Source organism: Ailuropoda melanoleuca, chromosome 13, assembly GCF_002007445.2.
Source record: "Ailuropoda melanoleuca isolate Jingjing chromosome 13, ASM200744v2, whole genome shotgun sequence".
NCBI lineage: Eukaryota > Metazoa > Chordata > Mammalia > Carnivora > Ursidae > Ailuropoda > Ailuropoda melanoleuca.
The window spans coordinates 3,921,003-3,937,236 of NC_048230.1; the positions used below are offsets into that span (position 1 = coordinate 3,921,003).

Here is a 16,234-nt window from a genome sequence, read left to right on the forward strand (position 1 = left end):
GCTGGTTTTCTGATCTATAAAAATGAAGATAACTTTTTTACCCTATCATTTGTGAAAACTCAACGTGATCATGTATAAATTACCTAACGTATAGAAAGGAACCGCGATAGATGTAATAACATCTACTTCCTCCCTCATAGGACTCCTTTTCAAGTATAGTATTTTGTTCATTTGCTAATACTCCCTAACCTTGTTTTTTTGTTTGTTTTTTTGTTCCACAGGGCTCAGAATGGAATGCCTCCAACTTAGAGGATTTACAGAACCGAGGGTAAGCACACAGAGCAATTGCTTTCATCCCCTGACAGAAATCACTGTTCTTTTTTACTTTTTCCTGTCAAATAGGTGTCAGTGAGTAACTTTAAGCCTAAGAGTTGCTTCCAGTTGATTCTAATCAGGTGTAATCTAATAAAAAGTTAAGTGGCCTTTCTCCCACTGTCTCATTCTCCCCCACACCCGCCTCCCAAGAAAGAGCTACTGCTTCAGTGGAAAGGCTTTCCAAAATAAATGTGCATGCGTTTCCTGCTGTTTAAAACAAATGTAGTAATTGGTTCCTTGTGTTTGTTTTTAGAGCAATTTAAGGTGCACAGTAAAACTGAGCAGAAGATACAGAGATTTCCCATATACCTCTGCCCCCACACATGCATAGCCTCCCCCATTATCACTCTCCCCACCAGAGTGGTGCATTTGTTACAACTGATGAACCTACATTTATACATCATAATCATGCAAAGTCCATATTTATGTTACAGTTCACTGTCAGTATTGTACATTCTATGGCTTTGGACAAATGTATCATGCATCCATCCTTATGGTATCATACATCCGTCATTATGGTATCATACAGAGTGTTTTTACTGCCTCCGTAGTTTTGCCTTTGGATCCTATTTTTATATAAGAGTACACAGAACTGCATGTTGGTTCACAGCTGTTCACTCAACATTTATCGACCATCTTCTATGGGCCAGGTACAGTGCTAGATACTTGGGATCCAAAGAAAAACAAGACTCTGTCCCTATCCCTTTTTAGTAAGGCTTGAAATCTAAGTTTTTAAATGTATAAGGTAAATAAGGCATATAAATGTATAAGGTAAATGTAAAAAATTATAAATGTAAAGTAGACAAGTTCCTGAAATTGAACAAGAATACCTACTTTGTATTAAGAGATGTGCCCCTAAGCGGCATGGTGATTGAGTTTGACTATAGCTGTTGAGACCACCATGAACATTCAGCAAGCAAAAAGCTACCATTCTTCTTCCCTTTTTACTTCTTAGCTAATGCCTAAATTTTTCATTGAACTTGGCCATACTAACTCTTAATTGTGGACAGCAGTAAGAAACCCAGAAGTAGTGATGGCTAGTTGCTGGCTCCCTGTTTTCTCAGTTGTAAGCCAGACTTCTGGTTATCTTTAGCATGATGAGATGCATACTCCCTACTTTTCCTTCAAAAGAAAGGTATGTCATAATCGCTAAAATGAACTTGAAACAAGACTTAAGCCAGAGAATTATACGAAGAATTCGTAGGGTGGGGAGAAGGGGGAGTGAATCTGGTTACTTAACTTAAGATAATGAAAATAAATAGAACTTGGAAATTTTAAATTGATTATGATTGAGTCTGGAGTTCTTGAAAATAGAGACTGTATCTTAGTATTGTGTAAAACATAAAGCTCAAAGCTTTATACCAAGAGGGTGCTCAGTAAATGTGAAGGGACAATAGAAAAATTTACTGTGACGTGCTAGAAACTAGCACGTAGATACAGTGTTTAATATGAAGTCTGAGATGTGATACAGCCAGTGCTTGCCAAATGCATTGAAATTACATGGTGCACACATACACTTTGACTTACAACCCCCCCGCTGGTGATGATACCTGTTCATCTCTTTTTTTTTTAATTTTATTTTTAAAGATTTTATTTATTTATTTATTTGACAGAGAGAGAGATAGCCAGCGAGAGAGGGAACATAAGCAGGGGGCGTGGGAGAGGAAGAAGCAGGCTCCTAGCAGAGGAGCCCGATGCGGAACTCGATCCCAGGACTCCGGGATCACTCCCTAAGCCAAAGGCAGAGGCTTAACGACTGAGCCACCCAGGCGCCCCATGTTCATCTCATTTACTACTTATAAGGCTAAATCATAAAACACAGATGTATTTGTCTTAAAAGAAGGTATAGGTAGATGCTCAGACATCTACTTGATCTTGTTTCATAAATTCACTAGTTCTTAAACTCTTGTGGATTAAGAATTAGTTACAAAACATGTGTACTGCCCCTTGTGGATGATTTAAGGGATTTTCAAGTCTAATTTTGGCAATAAGGCCATTTTCACCTAATCTGCTGACCTTAGAACCCCAAGTAAAGTGCTACTTCATATAGAGATGTGAAAGAAGTTTCAAGGAGTGCTAATTTCAATTGGTAGTGGCTGCCTGGGGGTTCTGTAATGAATAGGATTGGGAAGCCTTGTCCTGCCTAATCCATTAATAAAGTATGGGATTAGAGGTGGGAGATTATTCATTTTTATTTTAAATAAGAGAAGTGTGCTTTCCTTTTGACAGTTTCATTGAGATATAATTCACATACCATTCATCCATTTAAAATGTACACTTCAATGATTTTATTATTTTTAGAGAGTTGTCCAGTAATTAATTTAGAACATTTTTTCAACCCAAAAAGAAATTCTGTACCCTAGGGCACCTGGGTGGCTCAGTCGGTTGAGCATCTGCCTTCAGCTTGGGTCGTGATCCTGGAGTCCCAAGATCGAGTCCCGCATCAGGCTCCCTGCTCAGCAGGGAGTCTGCTTCTCCCTCTGACCCTCCCCCCTCATGCTCTCTCTCTCTCTCTCAAATAAATAAATACAATCTTCAAAAAAAAAAAAAGCAATTCTGTACCTTTCAACAGTCACCCCCATTTCCCTTCTCCCCCCAGCTTCTAGAAACACTAATCTACTTCCTGTGTTAGATTTACCTATTCTGGACATTTCATTTAAATGGAATCATATAATACGGGCTCTTTTAAGAATGGTTTCTTCCACTTTACATTATATGTTCAAGGTTTATCAATGTTGTAGCATGTGTTACGACTTCATTCCTTTTTTATTGCCAAATAATATTCCATTGTTTGGAAAATACCACATTTTATTTATTCATTCATCAGTTGATGGACATTTGAGTTGTTTCCACTTTCTAGCTATTATGAATACTGCTGTGACCATTCATGTACAAATTTTGGGGTAGACTTATTTTTCATTTCTCTTGGGTTTATACCTAGGAGAGGAATATGCTGGGTCATAGAGTAACTCCATGTACTGTTTTCCACAATTGCATGTGCTTGCTTTTTAAATTAAAAAGAAAAAAAATCCTTTCTAGTAATGGACTTTGATGCGAAGTTAAAACATATTCACATCATGTTTCAGAAAAATTTTGGTCTCTTGACCTCAACCAGAAAATGGGTTAACTGTGGCTCTCCTTCTCTGTAGTCATTTCTCTGACTTCAGAGATTGGGTTTGTAAGATCCTTGTGTGTAGTTCCAAGAAGAAAGCAGCTTCTGCACAGAGAAATAAGCGAATCTGTGTTGTGTTGTTGGAGTAAACTCCAGTGATGTCCAAGTCCACATGGCACTGTGAAAAGATAACCGTTTGGCAAATTAAACCCGAGCATTTAATGAAATTGTACAGTGAGAGAGACAGCAGAAGAAATTTGTGATCCAGAAACCCTTCTCTGCAAGCCTCTGGGTACAGAAGAACTTTCAGACACATCCACTGCTGTGGCAGCCAGGCCTGCAGCCGAAAGAGCTGCGAGACTTTTAGGTCCAACTTTCCTCTGACCCTCCCAGCCCTCGCCTCTATTGCCTTTCTTGTAGTTTTAAGAGAGTAACAGAGCAAAATCTAGCATTTAGAAGGATAGGAGGAAATTTTTCCCCTCCTATTTTGTTGTTTTTTGTTTCTTGAGGTAGATGTTAATAGTCTGATTTAATACAAATGACTTCCAAAGAATAAATTTTGTTTCTGGTAATTTTATTGACTGAGGAGAAACTGTCGGATCATGGACCTTAGATTCTATGAAGTAAAAATACAAAGCATATTTTCAAAAGACTGTCAAAGATGAGCTTGTGTAACTGTACATAAACTGAAAATGGAATTTAGATGTTGAACTTGGTAGACAGCTTTTCTCTCAGTAATTCATTGGTGCCCAGGTATGTCCTGGATTCTGTTATATAGTTTCTGTACTAAATATATAGCCTCTTAGTTTTTTAGCTTTCTTCAATATTTTAGTATTTAATTTCAACCTAGGGTGTAAACAAATTTTAAGTAGGAAAAACAGTGCTGGAATGGGACTTCGCCTGAATAGTAGAGCACATACTCTCCCTTGGTTTCCTCGCAGGGTGCGGTATATCTTGAATGTCACTCGAGAGATAGATAACTTCTTCCCAGGAGTCTTTGAGTATCATAACATCCGAGTATATGATGAAGAGGCAACGGATCTCCTGGCTTACTGGAATGACACTTACAAATTCATCTCTAAAGCAAAGTGAGTAATGGCCACACGCACATGCTCTGGTCCATGTTCCCCCGCACCACGCACGGCTGGGGCCTGAGAGCTTTAGATGGCTTACTGTCTGCACTCTGGGAGAAGGAATTAAAGAAAAAAAGGAAACTAATTTTTGTAATCCTGGGGAAAAGTTGACTAGTGACCTCATACTCCCTAGAAGTAGATGAGTCCCCTGGAAGAAGATAACCTCCTGTTGACTGTTTCCATCGAGCACAAGATGAGGTAACACAAACAGGAGCTGCTGCAAATGCAGTAAGAGTGAGAGAAGGAAGACGTTGTGAAGAAGGTGCTAAGCCGCCAAAGGGGACCTGTGAAAGTTAAAGAATAGGAATTACTCCGGGTGTGTGGGATACTGAGTCCTTCTTTCTGAAAAGACCAGAAGGGAAACTTAGTGAGCTTTGGAAATCTTTTCTCATTCTTTTACTTTACTCTTATGATACTCTAAACAGTGAAATTTTCCTCTGGCCATTTTGTTGATGTCATCTTTAAATTAATTGGTCCTTTTAGTGAAACTAATAGTATTAATTTAGTGTTTAGTGTTAATATGTCAGCACTGGTTTTTTTTTTTTTTTTTTTAAGTCCCTGGGGATTTCCTTGCCAATTCTATATATTCCTTCAATAGAAGGAACCATAAATGATCATGTTGGCCACGCTGCCCCTTTGATGGGACCACATTCAAATCATCCCTGGCAGATGGGAACCACTTTTCATTTTTAAAGTCCTCCTTCAGCAATGATTCCACATCTTTCTTCAGGACCTCCGTAGTCAAGAAGTTCTTCCTCTTAGTTACCCTGAATCCTCCTACACTAGCTTTGAGCCCATACTTTCAGTCTCTAGCTAGCACCTGGAAGAGTGTTTTATATTCTTGAAGCCTATTATTAAATTGTTCTCAATAATACCACTCATGGCATGCTTACTATGTGCCAGGTACTTTACACTTTATTCTCCCACGTAATATTTTCCAGAACCCAGAGAGACATATGCTGTCATCTTTTTGTACAGGTAGGGACAGACTATAGAGATGAGGCTCAGAGAAGTTAAGTAACAAGTGGTGAGGATAGGACTTGAACCTAAGATCATGTCTTATTTCAGAGTCCATCAAGTATTTAGGAATAGTCTAGGTCCTTAAGAAAGGGAGACTGGAAAAGAGTAGGCAAGCGAGAATCGCAGCCAAAGAGGCTAGAGTTCAGGCGAGGCCCCAGGCCCAGTGAAAGCTAAGGCCAGTTTCAGCCTTGAGGTGAGATATGTGAGGCATGCAGGGTACACGTGAGCAGGCAGTCCTGCTGGGGCTCATACGAGTGTAGGTCAGCATCTGAGAGTGAGCGCCTCCTTAAATGGCACCCCAGGCACCTCACGTGCTTCATCCTGATCGGAGCCCTGAATTCCAGACTCGACCTACAGATGGGTGGGTTTAGGATTCCTAAAGTGATACCAGGCTTAATCTAGACAACCCAGCACAGGGAGGGGAGAAGTGGTGGGGGGGGGGGGTTGTGTGGCTGAAACTGAAAAATGAAACTTGACTTTCTGAACTGACTTCAGATCCTTCGATTTGTGAGTTAGAAGCCATCCACTGGGAAAAAGCCCCATTCAAAATGAAGAAATGCTTTTGTGGGGGTGGATTTCATGATTGTATTTTTCTTAAAATTGTCCGACTTTGAGCACCTTCCATGCCTGCGGGTATAGCCCTGAAATTTGATGTCAGAGCTTGAAGGGAAAATACAGAGCACATGTCTGAACTCACATCTGAGTCACTGTGCATGTAATCTAAATGAAAGCCTGTGGTGCCATAAACAAGACGAAAATGTCCTAGTCATTGGGGATCATCTAAGCTCATGGAGACACACACCTGCACCAACCTAAGGACTCCAGAATTTTGCATCTAAATGATGGGTAGGAGGTTAATCTTACCTTCCTTTTGAGACTCTTTTGATTATGGCAGATCATTCTCTGAATTCCTATCACTTATCTGGCACATAACCTCATTCCTATCGTTTTGGCACATAACCTCATGCCTTCCTTGCGTTGTACTTAACTCTTTCATGTGTGTCTATCTCCAGCAGAAGAATTATAAGCCCCTGGAAGGAAGCTTGTTTACTGTAATACAGTGAGTGAGTAAATGAGTAGATTCTCCCTACTAGGCTGATGTCCATTTTTTTTTTACTTATTGGAATAGCCACATAGGCAATATTTTTAGCCCATGTACACTAGTGAAAAGAGTAACCATTCTTTTTTCCAGATTTTAAAATATTTCTACTTACAGCTGACAGATGTAACAGCAGATCCATAAGTTCGTTCATACATTTAGTAAGTATTTGCAGGCTTACTCTGTGCCAGACACTGTGTTACTAGCAGAATTAGCATAGCATAGTGGAGTACTTTTCGTATCTGAAGTAATGAGGTCTGGCATCTTGAGACCACAGGGTTTTGTTTGTTTCTTATAGTCACTTTATGGTAATTTTGCTTTCTCTTTTTTCCACCCCATTAAAACAACAACAGGTAGTTTTTCATTCCACCCTCCACACTGAGAAAGCCGTGTGGTGCATCACATGGTCCCATCCAACTCCACGGTTTGTCTAGCCAGTCCCTAGACAGAACATGGCGGTGGTGTTGTGAAAAGTGATATCTAGGGCTACATCTGATTAAAGAGGAGGGTTAGTTTCATTTGGTTTGTACTTTCCTCCAGGGACAGAACCCTTACTGGAACTTGAACTGGAAGCAACTCAGAACATTTGGATAAATTAGATGAATCACTGTCACACTTGTAACTCAAGAGTGTGCCAGCCTTGAAACATGCCCCTGGGACTGCGAGGGTACTGGCCTTCAGACAGGCAAAATGGGGCCCAGTCTCTAAATTGAAAATTCTCCCTTCACACTCATTGTAATTTCCATTTTGCGTTTTAATTATCTCTTTCCCCCATTGAACCCTACCATTTAGGGAAGATTTACTTTTCTTTGCCTCCCAGTAGTTTGCACATTGTCTTACATACAGTGATTGCCTGGTAAATATTTGCTGAATGAATTTAAAAGGATTAATATTAACACTGAATGTTATTTGAGTGCACTAGAATTGCCTACCCTCCCTCCACATTTGACTATAGATGTATACAAGTACACTAAAGTGGGATGGACTGAAAGAAAATGGAAGGGTGACAGGAGACTTGGAAACATTTCGAACCTAGCTTTTAAAATGCACTCACTATTGTGTTTTTCTCCTTACCTCAATCCCCCAACGTAGGAAACATGGATCTAAATGCCTTGTGCACTGCAAAATGGGGGTGAGTCGCTCAGCCTCCACTGTGATTGCCTATGCAATGAAGGAGTATGGCTGGAATCTGGACCGGGCCTATGACTACGTGAAGGAAAGGCGAACAGTGACCAAGCCCAACCCCAGCTTCATGAGACAACTGGAAGAGTACCAGGGGATCTTGCTGGCAAGGTGAGTCCTTCAGTGACTTTCTCAGATTTTCCCTCTGTTATGCTCCCCGGGGCAAGATAAAATGTCCTTCCCTGCAGTTAGTTCTCAGCCTAATTTGGATGTGTGATACATTTTGAAATTTGAAACCTCTGTCAATCTAGTTTTTAAAAAAGTTCAAGCATTGGGGCGCCTGGGTGGCACAGCGGTTAAGCGTCTGCCTTCGGCTCAGGGCGTGATCTCGGCGTTGTGGGATCGAGCCCCACATCAGGCTCTTGGACTATGAGCCTGCTTCTTCCTCTCCCACTCCCCCTGCTTGTGTTCCCTCTCTCGCTGGCTGTCTCTATCTCTGTCGAATAAATAAATAAATCTTTAAAAAAAAAAAAAAAAAAGTTCAAGCATTTAAGAATAGTGTGGAAGGGGGCGCCTGGGTAGCGCAGTCGTTAAGCGTCTACCTTAGGCTCAGGGCGTGATCCCGGCGTTCCAGGATCAAGTCCCACATCAGGCTCCTCGGCTGGGGGCCTGCTTCTTCCTCTCCCACTCCCCTGCTGCGTTCCCTCTCTCGCTGGCTATCTCTCTGTCAAATAAATAAATAAAATATTAAAAAAAAATAGTATGGAAGATCAGGCGTTTAAACTAAAGACATTTAAACTAAAAGGTGGAAATAACTGTTCTCTTATTTTAATTCTCAAGGAGGTCCTGATTATCATAAACATTTCTCAACATCTTCTAGGGCCAGATACAGCTGCCTTATCAAAATGGATACTTATTGCTCCCAAAGTAATGCTAAGCATTGATGAAGTTCTTAGAAATTTTTTTGGCCCATTCTTTAAAAGAAGAAAAAAATTTTTAAAGTATGTGGTGCTGTTTTCGGCATCATTGTTTATCAGTGCTTGGTTTCAGTGAGCCTTCTCGAAAATTTTGGTCATGTGACAAATCAGATTTGGGGTATGAAGGCACTTCCCAGAAATAATTCTCTTCTTTTCCTTTTAAAAATCTTTTAATCTGTATGTGTGTGTGTATACATATGTGTGTGTGTATACATATGTGTGTGTGTGTGTGTGTGTGTATATATATATATATATATATATATGCTTTGCAGAGATGTAGAAAACACAGAAAAATCATTTATAAATACAGTACCCACAGACAGCAATTGACTTATCTTGCATGTTTCTCCAGGTGTGACTCTTACCACATATATTGATGGATATTTTCTCAGAAAAGCTATTCTTCAGCCTACGTCTTCACCCAATAACTGGTCTTCCTTTCTTTTTCTTTTTTAAACTGTAGCAATGTATATTGAACAGTTACACTGCAGTTAGCCCTCACTTAACCATCCTCCTCCCCCAGCTTTATTGAAATAGAATTGATGTATAACATTGTGTAAATTTAAGGTGTCCAGTGTGTTGATTTGATGCATTTATGTATTGCAAACTGATCATCACCACAGCATTAGCTAACACCTCCATTCCTTCACATACTGTTTCTTCTTTTGTGGTGAAAATATTTAGTATCTCTCTTAGCAACATTCAGAAGTATATGATACAGTATTATGAACTATAGTCTCCATCTTACATTAGATCCCCAGAACTTATTAATCTTCTAACTAGAAGTTTATAGCCTTTGACCAACATCTCCCCATTTCCCCCATCCTCCATCCCCTAGTAACTACCACTCTATTCTCTATTTCTCTTAGTGCGGCTTTTTTAGATAACACATATAAGTGATACCGTTCAGTATTTGTCTCCCTCTGTCTGCCCAGTACTAGATCTTGAGCATCTTCCTGTATCAATGAGACCTACTCTTTTCAGCAGTAATTTGGTAATTGGTTATAAAATAACTATTTATTATTTTACCTCATTAGTGGTGAAAGCCACTTTCAGCTGCTCTCAAGGAAAAGAGATGTGCATATTAAACTGGGTTTAAGGGTCAAGTTCCTGGGATGCCACATGCTGAAGTTCTAAGGAATGCTAGATTTTGCTTTGATTTTTTCATGTGTGCATGTTCTAGGTGGTTTTGTTCAGATGAAGGCACAGCTGCCTAGAAGCAGTTGGGGCTGGTGCCAGAGTCTGACTCCAGTGAGTCTCATGACTTGGTCTTGACTCTTGAATCTGGGCTGTGTTTCCCCTGAACAAAATGTTAAATAGCCTTCCAGCCTATCCAGGCAGAGGGACCACCCTCCCACCTCCGAAGTCTTGTGAAAATGCAGCCACAGCATAGCATTATGGTTTCCACTAAAAAAAAACCCTCCTGTTTACTCAGTACTTGGCATGACTTCATCTGAGCCATTCTTTTAGGAGGCAGGGAGGATACTCAAGTCTCCTCCACTTAAAAGGAGTTTAGAGGTCTTTGGGGCCAGATTTTGATGACATTTTTAGATTAGATCAGAAGGTAGGACACAGCGGTTCTTTTTGGCGCGAGAAAAAGGCATCTGAGGGTTGGATGAGACATAAATATTGTATGTTCCCAGACACACACATGACAGATGTTAGGCAGTGTCCTCACGTGACCCATTGAGAGCAAGGATACTATGTGTCCTGCCAATTTCAGTATTTATTCTGGAATCTCAGGCTACTGCAAGCTGTTGGGTTGGGTTTTTTTAGAGTATGTGGTTTTTCTTAGATGTTAAAGGAACTTAAGAAAAATCTTAGATGCGGATAAGAAGGGCAGCATAACCCACAAATCACACTGCCTTTTCCTTTCCCTTTCGGTTCTATCCTGCCTTCCTGGGCTCGATTCGTGGAGGGAGGATCAAGCCTGGGGAATGAGAAAACCACAGAATTTGAGTCAGTAGATCTGGTTTCCATCTTTGGTTCATCTTCTTGCTGCAACTTTGAGGAGTTACTTCACAGTTCCAATCCTCACCTGACCCCATCTGTAATATGAAAGTTAAGAGCTCTATGTCACACTGAAACTAATAATACACTATATGTTAACTAAGTTGAATTTAAATTAAAAAAAAATTTTTTTTAGATTTTTATTTATTTGACAGAGAGATACACAGCGAGAGAGGGAACATGAGGGGGAGTGGGAGAGGTTCGAGAAGCAGGCTAGCAGGCTTCCCGCTGAGCAGGGAGCCTGATACGGGGCTCGATCCTAGGACCCAGGGATCATGACCTGAGCCGAAGGCAGACGCTTAACGACTGAGCCACCCAGGTGCCCCTAAATAAAAAAAAATTTTTTTAAAGAACCATATGTCATAAGGTTATTGTAAATAAAAATGTGTATAAAATGTATACTACAAGGGCACCTGGCTGGCTCAGTCAGAGGAGCCTGTATGTGCCTCTTGATCCTCAGGGTTGTGAGTTCAAGCCCCACGATGGGGGTAGAGATTACTTAAAAATAAAACCTTAAAAAACAATGCACACTATATACTGGTAAGGGTTATTCTGATGTGGTTCTCATCATCTTGTTTCTCCAAGGCTAGCAAGAAACACATACATGCATGTACCATTTTTATCCCTCCTCCTTCCTCCAGCCACTGCCTTCCACCACCCACAGGCACACTAACTCCATTAGAAACTAGAATAGGAAGTGGTCCTGGAATTTCCTGTACTGTGATGTTTCCTGGATTTTAAGAACTAGAATCTAGCGCTTGGGGTATCACTTAGGCTGCTTTCACCTGCAAGTAATAGAATACCTCCATCAGTCGGCATCTCAACAAGAAACAGCATACTCGGATTAGGATTATTTGAGGAGAGTTTTATAAAGCGACTTTTTACGAAGATATGGGATTGTAGTAGAATCAGGGGACTTGCATCAGCAGAGCTGTTCGGTTATAGCTGTGAGGCCCAAAGAGGGGAGGGAGCAGTTGCTAGAACCTGGAAGGAGACTCCTGGAGAAAGAGACACCTTCAGAGAGGAGAAATAACCTTCAGTCAAGGGACACAGCGAGCCCGAGCCCGAAGTGACCCTATGGGGAGAAAGCTAGGGGAGTAAGTGTCCTGCCTTTACGCTCCTCCCTCCAGACTGTCTCCTGCCAGGGCTCTCATGAAATAGTGAAAACCCAAACCAAATCAAGCCTCTGCCAGTTAGGAAAAAGAGTGGGAGTACCTGCTGGGTATACAATCATTAGGGTCCAATCTCTGATTTTTTTTTTTAAGAAACAGCACTTGTAGGCTATTGCCAAGCTAGCTGCCAAGTGAATTGGGCCCAGCATATTCTTGCCCAGCCCTAGAGTGCTACACCAAGGTCTGCCTGCTTAGAAGAGCAAAAACAGAAGCCCCAGACTCCTGGAACTGTCTGAAGCTCTACAGCTTAGGTAACCAGGAGAAGAAAGTCCTTAGAAAAATGCCACTCATTCTGTTTGCAGAGAAATCCATTTCCTGTGGAAATACTTAGAGCTTGTATTCCACATCTTCTGCCAGGAAGCATGTGGTGGTTTTCCCAAAAAGATAGAGCCCTGATCCTAGCATTCTTTAGCCCCCATGGTTGTCTAGAGTGGCACTGGGTTCTTAACTTGAGGTGGCATCCCTCTGTTTGAGGGTATTAGATTGGTGCTTTGATGTCTTGGTAGAAGAGGAGTTTACCAAAGTGATACCAGGACTCTGTAAGTGATTTATGAATTGGTCACAGTCCCTTTTTTTTTTTAAGATTTTATTTATTTGTCAGAGAGAGAGAGCACAGCAGTGGGAGCGACAGGCAGAGGGAGAAGCAGGCTCCCTGCTTAGCAAGGAGCCAGACGTGGGACTCGATCCCAGGACCGCAGGATCATGGCCTGAGCCAGAGGCAGATGCCCAACCAACTGAGCCACCCAGGCATCCCTGGTTACAGTCTCTTATGGGCCAAACAGTGACCACCTATCTGAAATGCAAGGGACTTTTTGCATAGTTCGGTATTTCTTTAAGAGCCCGGGGAGGGCTAATATTTAATATAATCCTTTGGACCTAAAAGGGAGATATCATAAAGCCATTGATACTGTTCATATCTAATTTTATTTTTTATGTTTTTATAGCTGGGGGATGTGAGTAAGACAGGAAGAGAGTGTGTGTGTGTGTGTGTGTGTGTGTGTGTGTGTGGAAACCCTCCATTAAACTGCCAACAGGCGTGTTTGTTATTCTGTACTCTGATCATGCAGGTATCTGGCAGATTTTTGTTCCATTAGACAAGTTCATATTTCAGGCATTTGCAGGCTGGACCATGTGTCTGTGATATTAAGTTCCAGTGTAAAGGGGCAGAGAAGAAACATTGGGTGGTAGCCAGGGAGAGTTCGTGTCACGTGTCTTTATAGATGTCAGTTTTGATTCTTTGAACACCCCTGTCACCAGGGCCAGAGGAGGCCGAGGTGTCTGTCACACTCCCCTGCTTTGCTGGTGGAGACATTGGAGTCTAGTTAGCTGGTGCACAGTGGTCAGCCAGCAGGAGGGAGCCTGAGAATGAACCCACATCCCAACTGAGATTTAAAGGATTTTCTTAATAGCTTTTCAGTGAAATTATTTTAAAGCATTTAGGGACCACGGGCAACACATAGAAAATGTTCAATTGTTGCTTTCTGTTTCTTCTCCTTTCTACAGGCTGCCTAATGTCCTAAGAGGTAACCACAAACAATCTAATTTTACTATAAATGATACTCCATTTTTAGCAGTACTTTCCTCCCAGTAACTTTCTCAAACAAAGTTGGTGCTTTACCAAACATGTAACAAGAAGAAAGAAAGCAAATTGGAGGCAAGAGAATGGGATATCATGTGTATCCTGTCACTTAGATTTCCTTCTTGTTCGTTTATGAAGTAAAAGGCCAAATTCAGGTCTGAGATTACTCGAGAGAGAAAAGAACCTGAGACTTCTTTGCATCATCCAGGCCATAAACCAACTCTGAAATTCTCTTTGGCGACTTGTTTACTTAATGCCTACCTGAAATAGGTGGAGGGAGTCAGTTGAATTTAAACATTAACAGTTTAAAATAATAAATATGATCCCGTGTCTTACATCTGTCCCTACTAGTGATAGAGCATCAGAATAAACTGACTTGGGAAAAAGCTGCACTGGAAGACAGTTTGGTGTCACTGAGTAAAGCTGACGATGTACGTATACCCTGTGACCCCCGTTTCCGCTCCTGTATAGAACGTCTTTTAGGAACCAAAGTATGCACCAAGTGCAAGAGTGTCCATGGCAGTGCTGTTCAGAGTAGGCAAACTGTCCATCAACAGGACGGGTAAATAAACTGGTATATTCATCACACTCTCTGAAATTACAGCTGCACACATTGATGAATCTTAAAAACAGTGTAGGCAAAAGGCAGCTGTAGAAGAATATATACAAAGACTATGATTTCATTTATATAAGTTCACAACATGCAAAACGAAGCAGTATATTAAGAACAAAGCATGATGACATTATAAAGAAAGAGGATGATAAGCACAAAATTCAGGACAGAGTTTTACTAAAACCTCTGAGGTGGGAGGAGGAAGGGAGGGAGCAGCAAGGGGTACCTGGAATAGCAGTGCTTCAAAGGCCATGCTGATGAGTATCTTGATTCTATCAAAGAGCTGTCTACCACTCTCTGCCACTGCAGGTCCTACTGCAAAAATGAAAAAGCCAGCAGAATCAGACCTATCTTTGGATTGGGATTTTTCTTTCTCCTTTACAAGTAGGTGTCAGTTTAATTCCAGAGCTCTGACCCCATATTTTCTGATGATTATCTCCCCCAGGAAGAGAAGGAAATCCCTGCTGGGCAAAGCAGCTGTAATGTCAGCCACTTCCTCTGAAACATACACTGTTGGTACCTATTGGCATAATTTCAGTCTCATTCCCTCCTGATTGATTAGTGATTTGCAGGCAGTTTTAAAAAATCATACTTTGGAAGGTTCTTGGGATCGTGAAAAATCCCATTTGCCTGTTGACTGGTAAGATAAGCTGTTCTTTTATATTCTTAGAAAGGTGAGAACAGCTACTCCCTCAGATGTCTTCCCAGTCATTTGTATCAACAGGAATTGTCCCGCCATGGTGGCTGAGAGGAGTTGGTACAGGTTTGAACATCCTCGTGATAGCTGAGGGATAGAAACTGGAGAACACAGCCATATGTAGGTCAGGAAACAAGAGTATCTAGATATGAAAGAAACTTTAAAGGGAAGCACATGGCATGCATGGATCCATCACTGTGTACAGTTCAGGCCCCACCTCTCCAACCATTAAGTTTGCTCCTCCCCACAGTCACTCACTCGTTTGGGATGTGTGATATGTTGTCTCCTCCTAGGGGTGGCTGGAGTTCATGCAGCTTGGAAAGGGTAAAAACCCTACCTTCCTCCCAGCTATTGATTATAGCTTGTCTTCATAAACAGAATGACCTGTTCCCTACCAGGAAAAGCACCCTTCTGCTGTGCAGGCCTGAGTCAGAGAGAGCCCCACCCAAGCAGCAGACAGATGGGGGGAGCTGAGAGCAGGTGCAGAGTTGAGAACAAACAGGGGTTCACATTAGTGCAGGCGCATGACTGGGCAGAGATTCACAGGCAGGCGTGGCCCTGAGCCTGCAGTAAATTGTTTTGGGCTATTTCCCATTACACTCTGCAGTTAGGTAACTCTTCATCAACTTGTAAGTCATGGAAACCACACCCCTACATGCCACATCTAGGGACCTGTTTCCTGGGCAGGTGATCCTGACCAGCCACAGGGCCACCTTTTTCTTTTCGGCTAGGGCTTTGGGAACTGTGTTCCCTTGTTAGTATGGTTTGAAATGAAATTTCATCCCATCAGAACTTCTCTCCAGGGGTGCCTGGGTGGCTCAGTTGGTTGAGTGTCTGCTTTCGGCTCAGGTCATGATCCTTGGGTCCTGGGATCAAGCCCCACATCAGGCTCCCTGCTCAGCGGAGGAGTCTGATTCCCCTCTTCCTTTGCCTCTGCTCACGTACTCTCTCTCTTGCTCACTCTCTCTCTCTCAAATAAATAAATAAAATTTTAAAAAAGAAGAAGAAGAACTTCCCTGCATTAAATAAGCCAAAGGATGGATATGTGTGTGTGATCTTCTTTGGGCCACCTGCTTTTCCAGGTGTCCCCTTAGCTTGATGGTTTTTATCCAGAGATCGTTATGAAATGACCCTATGCTTTAGGCATATCCTCTTCCATTCCATTACCAACCTTTTTCTGTGGATTTACCAGCCTCATCTTTGCTTTCTAATTCAAGAAAGATTACCCCCTTCTCACATTTCTACTTCAGTGATTAATCCTGTATCAGCTCTTTATCCCAATTGTGAGAACTTGTAATGGGCTCCAATAGAGTATTTCTCTTTGTATTGCCTAGATGCTGTTTTGTTTTAGTTCCCCCCCCCCGGTTATTAATGTTAAATATACT

General features: G+C 41.6%; 1 protein-coding gene and 1 long non-coding RNA gene across 9 annotated transcripts in view; one reads left to right on the forward strand and one right to left on the reverse strand.

The window, feature by feature from the left end:
- The window catches only part of SSH2 (slingshot protein phosphatase 2), a 250,029-nt gene that overhangs the window by 222,178 nt on the left and 11,617 nt on the right, over nt 1–16,234 (forward strand). For all 8 annotated transcript variants that reach the window (XM_034640201.1, XM_002912307.4, XM_011225237.3 and 5 more), the window contains 3 exons: nt 222–268; nt 4,369–4,515; nt 7,772–7,972. In XM_034640201.1, the coding sequence (XP_034496092.1) occupies nt 222–268; nt 4,369–4,515; nt 7,772–7,972 (395 nt within the window). The remainder of the gene's footprint in view (nt 1–221; nt 269–4,368; nt 4,516–7,771; nt 7,973–16,234) is intronic.
- LOC117795435 lies at nt 10,748–15,197 on the reverse strand. Its single transcript, XR_004619457.1, has 3 exons — nt 15,108–15,197; nt 14,379–14,467; nt 10,748–10,826 (listed from the first exon to the last, which is right to left on the reverse strand). It is a non-coding gene; the product is annotated as an uncharacterized LOC117795435 (long non-coding RNA).